General features: G+C 58.3%; 1 protein-coding gene across 6 annotated transcripts in view; it reads left to right on the forward strand.

Moving 5' to 3' along the window:
- The window catches only part of SEPTIN9 (septin 9), a 195,273-nt gene that overhangs the window by 106,938 nt on the left and 71,327 nt on the right, over nt 1–17,008 (forward strand). For all 6 annotated transcript variants that reach the window (XM_082371183.1, XM_082371187.1, XM_082371184.1 and 3 more), the window contains one exon: nt 8,178–8,819. In XM_082371183.1, the coding sequence (XP_082227309.1) occupies nt 8,178–8,819 (642 nt within the window). The remainder of the gene's footprint in view (nt 1–8,177; nt 8,820–17,008) is intronic.

The following is a 17,008-nucleotide window of genomic DNA, read 5'->3' on the forward strand; positions in this document are numbered from 1 at the left end:
AGAGAAGGTCTGGAATCCGAGGGCTGGCTGTTGACCACAGCTGCCACTGCGCTCCCTGCCCGTTGTGAGGGGTCTTGTTCGTGTCCCGAGTTGAGGGGGCCAGGGATCACCTTTGCACTCTTTTTGTGCCTGGAAATGTCATGGGCGGGAAGGGCTGCGTGGAGGGTCTCCCTGCGGTGAGTGGCAGCCTGGGAAGGGAGGAGGGGGCCTGTTGCTTTCTCTTGGCCCAACTTGGGAACCCAACTGGCAGGCACAGCAGACCTCCTTCCCACGTCGCTGGTCCAGGGTGGGCCGTGGGCCAGGCCTCCTGGGGGGGGGGGCTGTGAGGAGCAGGAAGTCTCCCTGGAGTGCCCATGTCCTAACAGCCAAAGTAAAAGACAATCCTCAAGATAAATTGCGGGGTGGAGGGGTTGACCTCACATCTTTCACCTGGGCGTTAAGACCCCCTGGTGAACCTCCAGTTCTCAGGGACACCGGGCTCGCCCCACGTGGCCCCTCAGGGCTGAGTGAAGGTGGCTTAGCTTGGTCCTGTTGTCCAGAGGGCACAGGCCGTCCCTGTGGGACTGTGCAGGGTGCTGAGATGCGGGCCTGCATCTGGTCAGGGCCGGGAGCAGGGGCTGTGTGCCGCCTTCAGCCACGTGTGCAGCTAAGCCCAGGGCGGCCAGTGCCCTTGGCCAGCACGCCGGGACCCGGAGCCGGAGCGGGAAGCAGGATGGGGCTGGCACTGGATGGGGTTCTTAGGCTGCCGCTGGCCCTGCAGCCCAGCCAGGCCTGCCCAGGGAGGGCAGGGGAGAGGCCCGAGGGGAGGGTTTTGAGCTGTGAGTGCCAGTGCTGGGCCTTGTCTCTTCCTTTGTTTGGACTTTGGCTGGTGTCTTGTGTTTCGCAGCGGGAAACCCAGGGCCACCCGCTGACAGCGCTGTTTACCGATGTCCCTATCCAGGCTCTGCTCAGCTGCTGTGTCTATTTTAAGCCCTTCCTTTTGGACTATTTTACTTCCTGAGGGCACCCCCCTCCCACTTTCCCCATCTGCATCCTCTTCCATGCCCTGAGCCTGCTGCCCCCCACCTGCTCTCACCTGCCCTCTTAGCCCTGCCCCTCCTCCACTGGCTGCCCGAGGCAGTTCCTGAGACAAGGATTCAGGTGGGAGGTGATCCCAGGTGGTCCCCAGGCATGGGAGTGAGCACCACTGGGGGTGCTGGGGGACCCTGCACCAAGCCCCCCAGAGTGTTTACCCTCCAGTTACTGCCTAAAGGCTGTGTGCCAGGGAAGCACTGTTAACCCCTTCCTGCCTTCCGGGCCTGGGCACCAGGGGGACGCCGGGGGAGGCCCTCGGGCACAGGGGAAGATACTGGCCGTGGGTGTGATGGACACGGGTAAGGCACGTGCAGCCTCGGCCGCCAGTGGGGTGACCACACATGCACATGTGCACACCCACCCCCCGGGGTGCACACACAGATGGCAATTATACCAGCAACAGTCGTGATTGCTGCCCGGGCACCACTGTGTCAGCGCCTCAGCATGACACATGGGGAAGCAGATGCCCGGAGGTGACTGTGCTTGTGCCGCCCCCTGTTTGAGCCCCTGCATTAGGCCCTGAAAGCAGGAGCCCAGTGTGTGCCCAGGCTGCAAGGCCCCCACGTCCGGCCAGCTCTCTGCTCATCCGAGGCACGCAGGGCCTTTGTCCTGCCCTGCCCTCTGCCTGGGATCATCCCCCTGGCCCTGCCCTGCCCGGTTTTCCCCAGTGAATTTGTTCTTTCGCCGGGACCAAATCTTGCTTTTGTGGCCTTGGGTTCCTTTCCTTCGGAGGATTGTTATTTCAGGGACCGGCCCGTTGGCCCACCGATTCCTGTTCCATCTTCCCTGCTGCCCTGGAGGGAGCTTGTCCGCCCAGCTGCAGCCCCAGCTCCCTGTCCTCACGGGAGAGCAGGAACTGGGGGGGTGGATCCAGCCCACCCCAGGGGTCGCACACGCTCCGGACTCACTCTGTGAGTCTGATGGCCCACGCACTTAGCTTCAGGGTTGAGTTTTCCTGTGACCTTTCCCTGCAGCCTCAGGCCAGGGAGCAAGGAGGTGACCTTCACCTGGCACCCTGTGTTCCCTGGGTGTCTCACCCTGGCTCCCAGGTGGCCATTGTTTCTCAGGACAGAACCTGCTTTGCTGCTGCCTGGAAGAGACTCACTTTCACCAGGGCTGTGCTCCTGGAGCCTGAGCCCAGAATCAGACCCCTGAGCTGGGCAGTGGCCACGTTGCTCCTCCCACTGGAGCTGACCATGGCTTTGTTTTGACCTTGTTCTCTAACATTTCTTTGCATGACATTTGTCCCAGGCTGGAGCAGGGCTTTGTGGCTCACCCCGTCTCCCCTCCCCAGACTGAGGCCCGCGGTGCGCTCCAGGAAGTGTTCCTGGAGCGGGGAGAGGTTTGCGGGCAGGCAGCGTGCCTGCGGTCAGAGCGGGGGCCCTCACAACGGCCTCTTGTGTGCGGCACATTCCTCCTTAAACAGGCCCAGATCCAGGCTGCTCCTGCCTCGACCCCCATGCGCGCGACGATGGGAGGTTTGCATCTGGCCGGGCGGCCCGGCCTCTGCAGCAGCCGAGACTGTAGGTGATGGACCGGGAGAGGCTGGGCCGGAGGTGCAGTTATCCACACCCTCCCCCTCTTCTTAGCAAGGTTTGTTTTGTAAGAGCAGTGTTGATGGTTTTATCCCCTGAAAATATGAAGTGACCCACATTAGCATAGGCACTTTGGGAAAAGGCAGGAAAGCGTAATGAATTAAACGGCCACCTTAATTCCATCCAGAGACGGCTGTTTTCCTCGAATGTGCGTGCACCCTGCACATGTGTGTGTGAGATGAAGTCAGGCCCCGTGCATACATCTTGGATCCTGCTATTTTTACTTAGTATTCTCAGCATTTCTCATATTCAGAACTGTGATTTTGATGACTTTGCAGGACTCTGGCATATGGGTTCAGAAAAATCTACGTAAACTCGAATTGTTTCCAGCATTTGCTGTTTTAATGCTGATGCAAACATCCCGTACATAAATCTTTCTGTACGTCTGATGATTTCCTGGGGGTAAATTCCCAGCAGTGGGCCAAAGGGCACGACAGTCTTCTGGCTCATGTGCTCGTGGGGAAGGGCTGATTGGGGCCGAGGAGGGCTTTGGGGAGCAAGCAGCGTTCAGGCCCGGCTTTGGGGGTTCTTGACTTCACGAGAGGGAGAACGGGGGCGTTCTTATTTGGGAAATGGTGTGAGGATGGGTGGGCCTCCTGTGCCCTGTGGGAGATGTCAGTCCTTTTCCCTCCCAGTGGCAGTTCGGGGACCCTCCCAGTACAGCCTGGTCCCATGTTTGTTTGGTGCCCCACAGCCATGCAGTTTGTCCTGTCCGCTTCGGGCGGGGTTGTGGGGGGGGGGCATCTCTTGCCTGCCCTCTGAGGGCATTTAGCATCCTGCAGACAAAAGAGGAAGCAGCACAGCGCCACTCCCCACTGCCCTGGTCCAGTGAAAGGCCACTTTTCTGCCTGTCGGTCCCCCATCAGATGCGGTCACGTAGGGGCCTCCAGTCTGCACTCTTGCTGGCTTCCTCGGCCGCACTTGGACCCCCTGGGCTGCCTCTCCGCAGGGAGGGGGAGAAGGGTAAAGTGCAAAAAGCATCCACTGCCATGGTGGGTTATAGCCATTCTCCACGGAGGAAGTGGAAGGAGTTTCCAGGGTGAGTTTGACCATGGGAAGGGAGGGATGGCTGTGCGTGTTGGGGCAGGACCCGGAGCGTGTGTCTAGGACTTCCGCTGGGGGACGGGATGCTGGAGGACCCTGTCCTGCCAGCTTCGTGACAAGCCGTCTCCTAATTCTTCCCAGCTGGGTGCTAATTGTGTCATGACATCCTCTGTATAGAGGCGGCTGCTCCTAGGGCATCCCTCGCGCAGCCTGCCTTAAAAAATGATCTTTGGTTTCATCACCAGATATTCCGGTGTAAATCTAGAGCAATGTTATTCTCGTGACGACTTCTCCCACCGTCCGGGGTTTTGTGTGATTCCTGGAAAAGGAGGCAGCTTTTCCTCCTCTGGGTGTCTGATACAGCAGTTCTGGAGCTCGGCCACGCTTCCATTGGTCCATCCGTTGGACGTTTCTACTTCTTTTTTTTTTTTTTTTACGTTTTGGCCACACCTCGCGGCTTGCGGAATCTTAGTTCCCTGACCAGGGATTGAACCCAGGCCCACGGCAGTGAAAGCGCCGAGTCCTAACCACTGGGCCGCCACGGGAAGTCCTTGGACGTTTCTTGAGAGGGGCTGGGTGCAGAGTGGACGTGACAGCACCAGCGGGAAGGGCCCCAGACAACCTTGTAGCCCAGAGGTTTCATCCCTCTAACGGTCCCTGTGTTAACTCCCTGTGGCTGATGTAACAAATAACCACAAACAATGTGGCTTAAACAACAGAAATTTACTCCCATGGTTCTGGAGGCCAGAAGTCCAAAAACAAGGTGTCGGCAGCGCCAGCTTTCTCCAAAGCTTCTAGGAAAGAATCCTTCCTGGCCTCTTCCAGCTTCTGATGGCTCCAGGCGTCTTTGGCTTGCAGCTGCATCACTCCAGTCTCTGCCTCTGTTGTCGCATGATCTTCTTCTCTGTGTCTCTCAGATCTCCCTCCTCTTTCTCTTATAAGGACACTTACCGGACTTAGAGCCCGCCCTAAATCCAGGATAATCTCATCTTGAATCCTTACCTTGATGACATCTGCAGAGACTTTTTCTAAGTAAGGTCACATTCACAGGTTCTGGGGGTTAGGACTTGGACGTAGCTTTTGGGTTGCCGGGGGACACTGTTCAACTCCCTACAGAACCTTAGAGGAAAGTGAAACATCTCAGGCCTGGTGCCTCCCTGCTCTGGGCCCACAGTTACAAACCTGTGATCCGGTCTGGCCTTTATGTTGTGCTTAGAAGAAGCACCCGAGGCCCAGGAAGGGCTGGAGGGCTGGCTCGCGGTGTAACAGAGGAGAGGACTCCTGCTGTCTTCCCAGGGAGCCCCCCTCCCCCAAAGCCAGTCCCAGCAGACTGGGATAATCAGGATGACACGGGAGGGAGTGGCGTGAACTGCATGGGGCCGCCACTGCAGGCTTTGGGAGGAGGCAAGAGTGAGCCTGGCTTTAGAGGGGGGACTTGAAATCCTTGGGTGGGGGCAGTGCTTGTTTGTGGGGACGGCGTAAGCCATCAGGAACCCCCATCAGCCCTGGATGTTTGCTGAGCAGTGACCATCCTGATGGTGGGAACAGCCCTTGTCCTCTCAGAGAGAACTAGACTAATGGGGGTGTTGGTGCTGGCCAGTGAATGCCTGGGTAGATAATATAGCTGAGTGCTAAGCATGCAGATAGTATGGGCCCAGGGAGTGGCATGTGCCAGGAAGAAACACAGAGCAGCCGAAGAGAGGAGAGGGTGGCGGATGGGGCCGGGTGTGTGCGTTCTGGGTAGAGCTTGTGTTCCGGGGAGCAGTGATCTGTGTGCCGGCCAGTCTGGTTCAAAGTCATTGCCGAATCGGGCCTCCCGACTCGGGGAGGCCTTTGCTTTGGTGTAGGGTCTGAATTCATGAGTTGCAGTTGGAGGTGCATTCAAATGGGCTCCCCAAGGAGGGGGCTCTCCAAACAGGGGCACAGACCTTGTCGGGACTCCCAGGAAAAGTTCGTCTTATTCCCGTGGGGCAAACCTGGGAAAGAGCCCTCACCCACCTAGTTCCTGTTCTCCCAACTTGGCCTCAAGGAGCTAACGCCAAGTACTCCTGGACATGCACGTGCCTAGGTGGGTGGGGTGTGGACCCCTCCTCCAGGGAGCTCACAGACAGACAGGAGCCACCATCGGGGACAGTTTGGACAGTGCTCTCGGGGTGGGGGTAGACCAGATGTCTCGGGAGGCCCTGGGAACCATGAGAGGACAGAGTTCCGGGCACTCAGCCCTGGACTTTCTGGCCAGTTTAGCAGGCACTTGACCTCTCCCTGGGCACTTGAGGCTTCTTTGGATGGGCAGTTTGTGCCCTGCGTATCTTGCTGGACAGCCCCCGGTGAGAGGCAGAGCTGCGCCAGGTGGGGTCCTTGCACAGGCACACCCCTGCCGCACTTGGCCATGTGCCTTATCAACCCGAGGTCACGGCAGGGCCCGCTGGCCGAGTGCAGCCCTTGGATGTGATTTCCTTTGACCACACAGTGTTTTTAAAGGGGTTGTTTTGCTTTGTTTGTGCCAGCATTTAAAAATCAGGAGATAACATATAAAAAAACATCCAGATTTTCAGATTCTCTTGAATCAGGAGCTCTGGCCACATTGCACACACATGCCTGCTTGGCCGCAATGAAGCTGAACAGCAGGTGTGTCCCTGAGTCAGTGTGTGATGACGCGCCCGCTCCCGAAATCTGCACAGCTGCCTCCCTCGGAGGACATTTCCCATCCCTGCAGGGCCTCTGGGACCGTCGAGCTTTGTGACCCAGGATTTTGTGCCCTCTGTCCACCGAGAAGGAGGTGTGCCCAGGGCTTAGACAGGGTCCCCCAGGGGTGTCACGTTTGGGGAACTGGTAGTTCCGGCAGCCAGGTATCAGGGTCTGGGGTCTCCCTTGCTTCCCCCTACATCCAGTGCTTCAGAGCATACACGCCCCTTGCCACCCACCCACTCAGCCACCCACTACACCCTGGTCTTCTGAAGGAGGTAATGTCCACGGGGAAGAGACGAGGGCTGTGTTGGAATTTGGAGGAAGGAAGACTGGAGGGAGGGGCTGCTCAGAATGGCCCTGAGGGCTGGTGTTGGGGGCTGGAGACCAGCTGCGGGCTGGGGGAGGAAATTGAGGGGGGGGTCCCTGTAATCCTGGGCTCCTGGGGCTGTGAGGTGAGGTGGGGAGGGGGGTGAGAGAGACACTGTGGGTCGCTGAGGGCCCGCTGTGGGCCCGGCTGGGGAGGAACTGGTGCATGTTCCTGCCCCGCGGGCCCCTTTCCACTCTGGTCTTTATAACCGGGAGCAGCTGGTTCTCGTTTGCAGCACGCTGCAGGGACTGTGGGGGTAGTGGCTTCTCAGGCACTGTCCCCACCGCCTGGGAGGGAGCAGATCCTGGCGGAGATGGCGGGTGGCCGGGGGGAAATGCTGGGCTGTGGGGTGGGAGTTGGGTGGCCAGCGTCCTGCGTGGGCCCAAGTCCGGCTGGGGCAAGTGGTGTAGGATGGAGGCAGAAGCAGCCGGTGTGAGGACTAAGAAAGGCAGCGGTGTGAACTTCGCCCAGGATCTCCATTATTCCACCAGAAAGGAGTAAGAACCCTGGACCTTGGAGTTAGACACATCTTCCGGCTCTGCTACTCACTCCACGCCACTGGGCACTTTGCTTAAGCACTTGGGCCTCGGTTTTCCCATCTGTATCAGGGGCTTATAGCATCGTTTACACCATGGGGTTAGGGTGGGGAGTAAATGTGCTTACGCACAGTAAGCCCAATGCCTTGCCCGTGTTAAAAGTTCCAGCGTTGGCTGTCCATGCTGTTATTGATTTGGTGGTGACATTCCCATCGAGATTCTTTTTTTTTTTTTTAATGAATTTTTGTATTTATTTATTTATTTTTATTTATTTGGCTGCGCCGGGTCTTAGTTGAGGCACGTGGGATCTTTTTAGTTGCGGCATGCATGCAAAATCTGGTTCCCTGACCAGGGATCGAACCCGGGCCCCCTACATTGGGAGCGCAGAGTCTTAACCACTGGACCACCAGGGAAGTCCCCCCATCGAGATTCTGATTGGTTATAGTTGTGGCTGTTATTATTGGGGACATCTTCCCACCGCTGCTGCTGCTGGTGGTGTTTGCTGATGGTGTCTGTGTCGGGTGGAGGTGAGGAGGGAAGGAAATCAAAGGCCCCTCCCTTGAGCCAGAGCATCCTTATAGAAAATGTAGCTGGCGGGATCATGGCCACGGCAGGACAGAGAGGACAGAGGGCGTCCTCCAAGCTTCCGCCTTTTCTCTCTCTCCCAGAACACGTGGCTGCTGGTGCCTCAGTCCCCTCGTAGAGTGGGGCTGTCCTCTCTTCTTCCTGAGAGGTGACGGGCGCAAGAGGCTTCCCGGGGGCCCCTTGCTGTAGCATCCCCGCCAGCTGCCTTCTGACGTTCACTGTTAGCGGGATGTTCCCAGGGGTTCCCAAGCCGCCTACTTACCACATTCTCCTCGCTTTCTCTTTCAGCCTTGAAAAGATCTTTTGAGGTCGAGGAGGTCGAGACGCCCAACTCCACCCCAACCCGGAGGGTCCAGACTCCCCTGCTCCGGGCCTCTGTGGCCAGCTCCACGCAGAAGTTCCAGGACCTGGGTGTGAAGAACTCAGAGCCCGCGGCCCGCCATGTAGACTCCCTCAGCCAGCGATCCCCCAAGGCTGCCCTGCGGAGGGTCGAGCTCTCGGGGCCGAAGGCAGAGCCCGTGTCTCGGCGCACTGAGATCTCCATCGACATCTCGTCCAAGCAGGTAGAGAACGCCGGCACCGCCGGGCCGTCCCGGTTCGGGCTCAAGCGGGCTGAGGCACTGGGCCACAAGACGCCAGAGCCCACCCCTCGGAGGACGGAGATCACCATAGTCAAGCCCCAGGAGTCAGCCCACCGGAGGATGGAGACCCCCACCTCCAAGATCCCTGAGGTGCCCGCCATCCCCACCGCCGACGCAGCCCCCAAGAGGGTCGAGATCCAGGTGCCCAAGCCAGCCGAGGGGCCCGCCTCCCCCATCCCACCCCAGACCCTGGAGAATTCGGAACCCACGCCGATGTCTCAGCTGCAGAGCAGGCTGGAGCCCAAGCCCCAGCCGCCCGTGGCCGAGGCCCCACCCAAGAGCCAGGAGGGTGAGTAGCAGGTGCTGGTCATCTGTGCTGCAGTGATTTGGGGGGCGGGGAGCTGGCTTTGCCCTGGAGTCTTGGAGGAAGAAGCTGAATATTGAGGAGTGGGGGCGCGTATACTTCCGAAGGCTGAGGGGAGGGCACTGGCAGCTCTTTTCTGTCCGCGGGGGATGGACCGAGATGCAGCAAGTTGGATTTGAGTTAGACTTGGCAAAGAATCTCTGGGTTGTGGAGGGCCCCTGTTAATTGGTCCACAGGGCCGTGGTGTAACCTCTGCTGTGAGCCCAGGACTTGGGGGCAGGAACCGGGGCAGGCTCGTGTCGGGGCTGGATGGGTTTGAGACCCTAGGACAGGCTGTCACATTCTTGGTGGCTGGTGGTCACTGGGCCGCGGGGAGGCAGGCTCCTGCTCGGGAAGGCGTTGTGACTGCCCTGCTGGTACCCCCGGGGCAGCGGGTGAGGAGGGGTTTTCTGCATAGGAGGGTCTTCCTCTTCTTCCTTCCCAGGTAGGGAGGGTCGTGGCCAGATGCAAAGGGAGCACGAGAACGCCTCACCTCTGCATGCTGAGGTTTTCAGGGCTGCCTGGAGGGGGTCCCAGGCCAGGGAGCCCCATGATTCCTGCTCACAGCTCCGTTCGGGGGTGTTCTGCTTGGCTACCATCCTTGGAGGGTCCAAACCCGGACTTGTGCTCACGGGGAGCTCCCAGGGGAGGTGGTGCCGATCCCGTGGGACACCGTTACTGCCCCCCACAGGGAGGGTCTTGGCCCCATGGGCTGTGTTAAGGTGCCGGCTGGGTTGTAAGCCCAGTGAAAGCTGGGTCCAGTTCTGATCCCAGGACTCGGGGCTCAGTAAATGTTCAGTAAGTGTCCTTTGGGTTGAACAGGCAGAACATTCTGGCATTTTGATATACCTTTTAAAAATTATTTTTAATGGTGGTAAAATACACATAACAACACTGACTGGAGTAGCCATTTTTAAGTGTACAACACATGGGCATTAAATACGTTATGCTGTTGTGCAACTGTCACCGTGACCCATCTCCACAACTTTTTCATCTTCCCCACCTGGAACTCTGTCCCCATAACGTACTAACTCCCCATCCCCCTCCCCCCCCCATCCCCTGGCACCCACCATCCTACTTTTTGTCTCTACAAATTTAACTACTCTGGGTACCTCATGTAGGTGGAATCCTAAATATTTGTCCTTTTGTGTCTGGTTTGTTTCTCTTTGCACATCTTCAAGGTTCGTCCATGTTGTAGCAGGTGTCAGAATCTCCTTCCTTTTTAAGGCTCAATAATATTCCATTATGTGCAGACCACACTTTGCTTATCCATCCATTGTTGATGGGTACCTGGGGTCCTCCTACTGCTTGGTTCTTGTGAATAAAGCTGCTGTGAACATGGGTGTGCAAGTATCTCGAGTCCTTGCTTTGAGTTCTTTCAGGTTTTCCTTTTTGAATGAGAATTCTCCTGTGGTCAGTGGACCTGGGGGCTTGTGATGGGGTGGGGTAGGGGCGTTGGTGGAGCAGCTGCATTCTGCCCAAATGCACATTTGACCGAGCAGGTTGGGTGGGCCAAGGGGCTGACTGAATTTCCTCTGACGTTGGGCCACACTGTGGGCAGCAGGAACCAAGAGGTCCCTTCCAGCCCTGGTGCGTGAATCTGCATCTCCCCAGACGTGACCCTGCAGAGCCACGCCACCCCCCAGGTGCGCTGGTGCCGATGTCAGGATGCATGGCTGGTGTTTGGGGAGCGGCCAGGAGGCTGTTTCCTGCGATCTGCTGGTCCAGGGCCTTTGCTGCCGGATACAGCCCCGTCACAGGGGGGAGGTGTTGGCGCTCAGCTGAGTCAAGCAGGATGTGGCTGGGGAGACGGTCGTCACCGTCCAGATCTTGATGACAGTTGGCACTGCGTGCCCGAGGAGGTGGTCCTGCTCTGGGGGACAGGCAGGGGGTGTCTGCTCAGGGTGGCACCGGCCTGGCTCGTCAGGGCGGGCACGTCTAAGAACGTCTTCCTCCAGCGGCAGCCGCTGGTCAGGCCGGTCCGTGGGGACCGGTCAGGCCAGCTCTGCCTCGGGAGCGGGACGTGAACAGCGGCCGTGGAACCAAGTGGGCGGGGCTGTGGGAGAGCCCCCGGGAGCCCGGGCCTCATCAGCTGAGTTTTGGAGAGGGTGGGATTGAACCAGGGAAAGACGGGCAGAGAAGAGCATTCCCAGCTGAGGCCGCAGTCCAGAGGTGTTGGGGGAGCCTGGTGCTGGGCCTGTGCGGTTTTTCCAGGGAAAAGCATTTCAGTGTCTGAGCTGGGCGCCAGCACCCTGGACCCGCAGCCCCTCTCTGTGCAGATGGAAGTCCAGCTCTTCGTGGAGAGGTCCACGGGCTGGGGTGGGGTGGGGGCTGCCTTCCCGCCCCTGGAGCACGAACTGGGGGTCGGCGTATGTGCCAGTCATGGGTGTGCACACGTGTGAACTCACAAGTGTGCTGAGCCCGCCCCTCCATGTCCTATTGGCTGGATGGGGAGGGGGCTGTCTGAGACCAGGACTCACAGGTTGAGAACCTTGAGGTGCATTTGAACCAGGCGGGGGCGTTGGACAGATACTGCAAAGGGGAAGGATGCTCGGGTTTGGAGGAGGTGGGGGCTTGGATGACTCTGGGAGGATTCTCCTCATTTAAAACAGAAGTCACTGTGGGGTGAGCCTGGAAGTAACGTGGGGTGAGAAGTGGGCTGGGCGGGGAGGAAGCAAGGCCCTCTGTGGGCTGGGAAATTTGGCCTTCACCTGCTCACTTGGATGTCCAGTCCTGAGGTCCCGGGCAAGTCCAGGTGGAGGGTAGGGTCTTCCCGAGGGAGGGGTGTTCCCTGCATCTATTGCAGTGGCTTCTGCAGAGCCCCGGGTCTTAGCTCCCCGCCAGCCCCTGTTCTGAGGCTCCATCTGCTTCTCCCTCCCTCCCCCTCCTCTGGTCTCGGCCTATCCAGCCCCTCCAGGCACAGATCCGGTTGTCCCTCGGCCTCATTTCCTGTCCATCTTTCCTGCAGACCTGGCACTCCCATCCCCTTCCGCGTTTCCATGGCGGGGCTGGGTTGGGAGCTCCCAGGAGCCCCCCAGCCTGCAGGGCCTGCTCTGACTGCCCTCCATGGGCTCACTATCCCTTACCCATGAGGGCCAGCTGGCGCTGCGGGGGCAAAGGATCAGGGAGGTAGGGAGCTCTGTGCCCTCTGATCAGACTCAGCCCTTTGCCTCTACCTCCAGGAAGCCTTCCAGACTGTGACTGTGGGCGCAGGACAGGGTCTCCTGGGACCTCAGCTAAGTTGTTCCTAGATTGACCTCCCTAAAGCACAGCACTGATGAAATACGTGCCCACTCTGAGCCTTCACTGCTCACTCGCCCGGGCCCCCGCCCCCCACAATGGATTCACCCTCTTGTCCAGCTCATACCTCCCTGCTCCCCAGCTCCTCCTGCTCTGGTCCTTTCATGGCCTCCCACTGGCCACCTTTCCTCACAACGGTTCTGCACTGATCTCCTGATCCCCAGCCCTGCTCCTCTTCACATCACTGCTTTTCAAACTCCTACGCATCCTTCAAAGTCCTGCTCAAACGGCACCTCTCCCACTAACTGGAAATAGCCTCACTTCGTCTGATTCCCGTGCCTTTTTGCATCTTTCTCATGTATAGTATCATGTGTTTGTCTTGGAATGTAAATTATTTGTGTATGAACCCTCTTTCCTCTGCTAGATGTCTTTTTTTAATGCAAAAACAGTTTTTCACAGTACTGTTTCTTTAAAATTTGGAAACTATAGACATTAGAAAGAAACTATAATTCACCTGTAAGCCAGCGATACCCACTCTTAACGTTTGCTGTGTCTTCTTCAGAATTCCCTCCATGCCCTTAACTGGATTCTAGGTTACTTGAGGCTGGGGCTGTTGTCTTTTTTTTTTTTTTTTGAAAGACTCTCATGAGATACCGAGTGACTTGGACATAACAGGTGCTCAATAAAACAATGTTGGAGGAGTGACATGGGGATGGCTTTGTGGTGGCTCTTGTAGGCAGATGCAGGGGCTGCAGGGACCCCATGGGACTCTCCAAGGATCAAGCAGATACTTTTTTGGTCAACCAGGAACCCACAGGTCTGATCCGCTCCCTCTGGCGTGCCGGGTTCTTGGTTTCCGAGGCTGCTGGCCCCTGTCCCTGGGCCTGGCACCCTCCATCCCGGCTCCTCTCTCAGGCTCCGGGTGGGAACGGCCTTGCCTCCCCTCCCAGGTCCCCCGGCCCCCACCTGGGTGGCTCTGGGTGGGGCTGGGCTGCAGGGCCCGGAGCCGTGTCTGTGTGGCAGGCTCCCCGCTCTCCCTCCCCCGGGAGCCACCCCCCAGGTTCCACCGGCCAAGTTTCCCCAAGGCTGCCTTATAAGGCGGGCGCTGGCCGCTCACTCGTGGGTCTGGTTCTTTGCCGTCTCTGGATGCTCATTGGAGGCCATGGGGGAGGCAGCGTGGTGAGTGGGGTGTCCCCGGACTGGCGCCCAGCTGAGTTCTTGGGTTCTGAGCCATCACTTCGCGTCCCCCCCCAACCTGCCCCCCACTCCCCAGCCTCAGTTTCTTGATCTGTCAAACGAGGGAGGTGTCGGGCTTGCTGGCCCGAGGCAACAGTAGTGGTAGGGGGTCTGAGCTCTCCAGGTACAGCTGCACCTACCCGGCCCCCAATAACCAAGACAGGTATCCAGTCCACGGTGGTGCCAGGAGTCCCTGGTGATGTGGGCGTGACATTGGGGGTGGGGCAGACGCAGCGAGTGTCTTCCTCCGGTTTCCTACGACTAAAAACATCTAGAAATATCCTTGGTCGTGGGTAGAGCCTTGAGGAAGGTGGACGTCAGGCCCCCTACGCCTCTGGTGGTGAGCGTGGCTTTTTGGCAAACAAGGTGAGCCTGCCGCCTTCCGGGTGTACCTGGGTGCCTGCTGCACCAGGCCTGTGTTAGGGGCTGGGGCAGAACGGGGAAGATCTCACTTCCACGGGGAATCGTGGGAGGCCACAAGCACAGGGACATGGGGACGGAGGGGGCTGGGCAGAGAAGGCTTTGGGGAACGTGAGATCTGAGCTGACTCTGAAGGGTGGGAAGGCGTCAGCCAGTGAAGTGGGGGGACCGTGACGTGCCCCAGAAGTGTGTGTGGGGATCAGAGAACGTGAAGGCGGGGAGAAGGGGACTGCCATCTGCTTAGGGAGGAAGGGCCAGCTCTGCAAAGGCTCCCTAGACACCCCCCGTGTTCGCAGGACGCCTCACTAACCAGGGTCCACTCTGGGCCTGTCCCTGGACTGTGGACTCCCCACTGCCGGGGTCTGCACCTTGTCTACCCTTCATCCCAGCACCTGGCATAGGGCAGGAGCTTCATAAATGTTGAGGGTCTCGTTTGTGTCTGGCAAAGCAGAGCAGTGAACTTGAATCTCTCTGTGCCTTGGGCCCTTAGCCTGGAGAGTTTTCTTCTGTGTGGGGCTGTGTGTTTCTATTCTGGTGGGAAAAAGGCTGTACCTTTTTCAGGTAACAAATAACATATTCCTGCAGGAATGTTCCCGCCTGGCTGTCTTGCCCGACAGACCCCTCTGCTCTGGGCTCCTCCCCGTTCCTGTCGTGGCCCCAGAGGGCATCCAGGGACCCTCTCACCTTTGGGGATTGGGTCCCTCTCTCTTTCTGCCTTTTAAGAACAGACGCTCTCCTCTGAGTTGACCCTGAGGCCTGTGCACACCTCGGTCTGAAGCAGGAAGTCCCCATGCATGGGGGGACAGGAGGATGTGGCGGAGGGGTGGCCAGGCCCAGGTGTGTCTCCTTCAAGGTGGGGCAGAGTAGGGGGCAGGGAGGGCCCGGGAGAAAGCACCCACCTCCCCCGCTGGCCCTCCAGCTGTCTGCCAAGCCCAGCCCAGTGGTGAGGAGGGAGGAATGCGGGCCCATCCAGGGAATGCAGCCGAGCAGCTGCGGAATGCCTTACATAGAGCTGGGCACAGCTGCGGGAGCGGGCCGGGCAGGGAGGCTGGCGCTGCCTCCCTGCAGCTTGGGGGCTGCAGCCCTGACCAGGGATGGAGCCCGGGCCCCAGACACGTGGTGCTGGGTGAGGCCTCCTGGGTGCCTGACCTGGGAAGCCGAGCAGCTGCCAGGAGAGGGGCTGTGTCTGCAGCCGCAGCCTCTCTGCCCAGGACAGCTGCTGGGAGCCAGGGTCGGCACAATGGGGCTGCTGTCCGGGGGACACGCCTGCGCGGACAGCCACGCTCTGTGGACAGAGGGCACATTCAACACCGGAGGAGTGGCTCGGACCCCCGCCTGGCGCCCCGAAGTGTGGGCGGCCCTGCCCAGACCCTGGGTTCCAGCAGGCAGCCTGAAGGATGACGCCACGTGGTTCCCACTGGCCTGACGTAGCTAAATGTGGACCTGGGGCCGCATGTCTGAGAGCTGTGGGTGGTGAGGAGGGGACCCTTCTCGGGTCCAGGCATGACTTCCTTTCCATGTTTTGTCCACTTTGGCTTTCCCTGACCTGGGCCTTTCTGTGGGTGTTACAGACGCCCCCCTGGAATCCCAGGGGCTCCCGGAGTTACCGGTTGTAGTTAATGAGCAAAGGCAGCTCGTGTCCAGAACTGAGCGTCCAGTTCTCTGAGCAGGGAGGCCTCCCGTCCCCTTTCCCATGCTGTCACTGGGCACACCGCTGTGGAACCCCAGGGCTCTAGGGAACTTGGTTTGGAAATCCCTGGTCTGTCCAATGCAGATCAGAGAGACCAGCGCTGGTCCCAGCAAGGAATTGGGAAGTGGAAGTGGCCTTGAAGGTCACCTCTTCCATCTCCCTCCTAAAATATAACACACAGAGGGTACAACTTAGAAGCACAGAATGTTCCAGCAGGAAGCCACTCGGGAGGCCTTGCCCACTTGTTCGTGGGGGAAATGGCCCTCAGACTGCCCTGGCCTGATGACCTATGCTCTCTGAGTCCTTTTTCTCATCATCGCAATGGGCCTCATTCCTCCTGCACAGCGTTGTTAGAACGAAAGTGCTAACGTGTGAGGACCGCCAGTGCAGGCCCAGCACCCGGGAGGTTTTGTTAAACAAGCTCATAAATGAAAACCAAATGCAGCCTCATTTAACGAACGGGCGCAGCTTGGCCATTGCACGGCGCCTCTCCCTCCCCGAGCTTGTAGCCCATGCTCTGGTCTGTATCCCTGGCTCCCTCGGCCCCGTCTGCCCCGTTGCCTTTTTCTCTTCTAATTCTCAAAAGCAGTGCGTGACCATTGGTAGAAGGGAAAAAGTCAAGGTCACATGAAATGTGAAAAGGAAATCTGTCTCTCCTGATCTCCCACCCTTTCCCCGGGATAGCCCATGTGGATGGTGGGGCGCGCTGTGTGTCCTTCTGGATTTTGCGTGTGTGTGTTTTCCCCATTTAATGACACCGTGGATGTAGATTGGGCACATTCCTCCTAACAGCTGCGTCCTCGGCCCTGACATGGTCCTGCCATTCTTTTTTTTTTTTTTAAAGCAAACATCTTTTTTAGGGATATACTTTTTTTTTTTTTTTAGTTTTTATTTATTTATTTATGGCTGTGTTGGGTCTTCGTTTCTGTGCGAGGGCTTTCTCTAGTTGGGCGAGCGGGGCCACTCTTCATCGCGGTGCGCGGGCCTCTCACCGTCGCGGCCTCTCTTGTTGCGGAGCACAGGCTCCAGACGCGCAGGCTCAGTAGTTGTGGCTCACGGGCCTAGTTGCTCCGCGGCATGTGGGATCTTCCCGGACCAGGGCTCGAACCTATGTCCCCTGCATTGGCAGGCAGATTCTCAACCACTGCGCCACCGGGGAAGCCCGGTCCTGCCATTCTTGCCTGGCTTCCTCTGTGATAAATGAGGCTTCCAGGAACATCCTCACGCTTATATATGTGCACATGTTGGATAAACCTTTAGGAGTGGAATTTCTGCACCAAAGGATGTGTGCATTTAAGATTTTGGTCCATGTTGCCAAATTGGCTTCTAAAGCAAATACATCAGTTTCTGGTCGTGACAGAGAGAGGTGCTGTGTGCCTTGCCTTGGGCGGAGAGGTAGAAAGCTATCTGATGGGTGTTTTATTTTGTGCATCTCTTACTAAGTTGGGGTGGGTGGGTGGGGATCTTTTCCTCTGTTTACAGGCCAAAGGCCCTAGGTTCCCTGCTCATTCCTTTCCTAGGTTCCTTTTTTTCCCAGTTGGGTCGTTAA

The sequence above is a fragment of the Balaenoptera borealis genome (genome assembly GCF_965194805.1).
Source record: "Balaenoptera borealis genome assembly, chromosome: 20".
In the NCBI taxonomy this organism is placed as follows: Eukaryota; Metazoa; Chordata; class Mammalia; order Artiodactyla; family Balaenopteridae; genus Balaenoptera; species Balaenoptera borealis.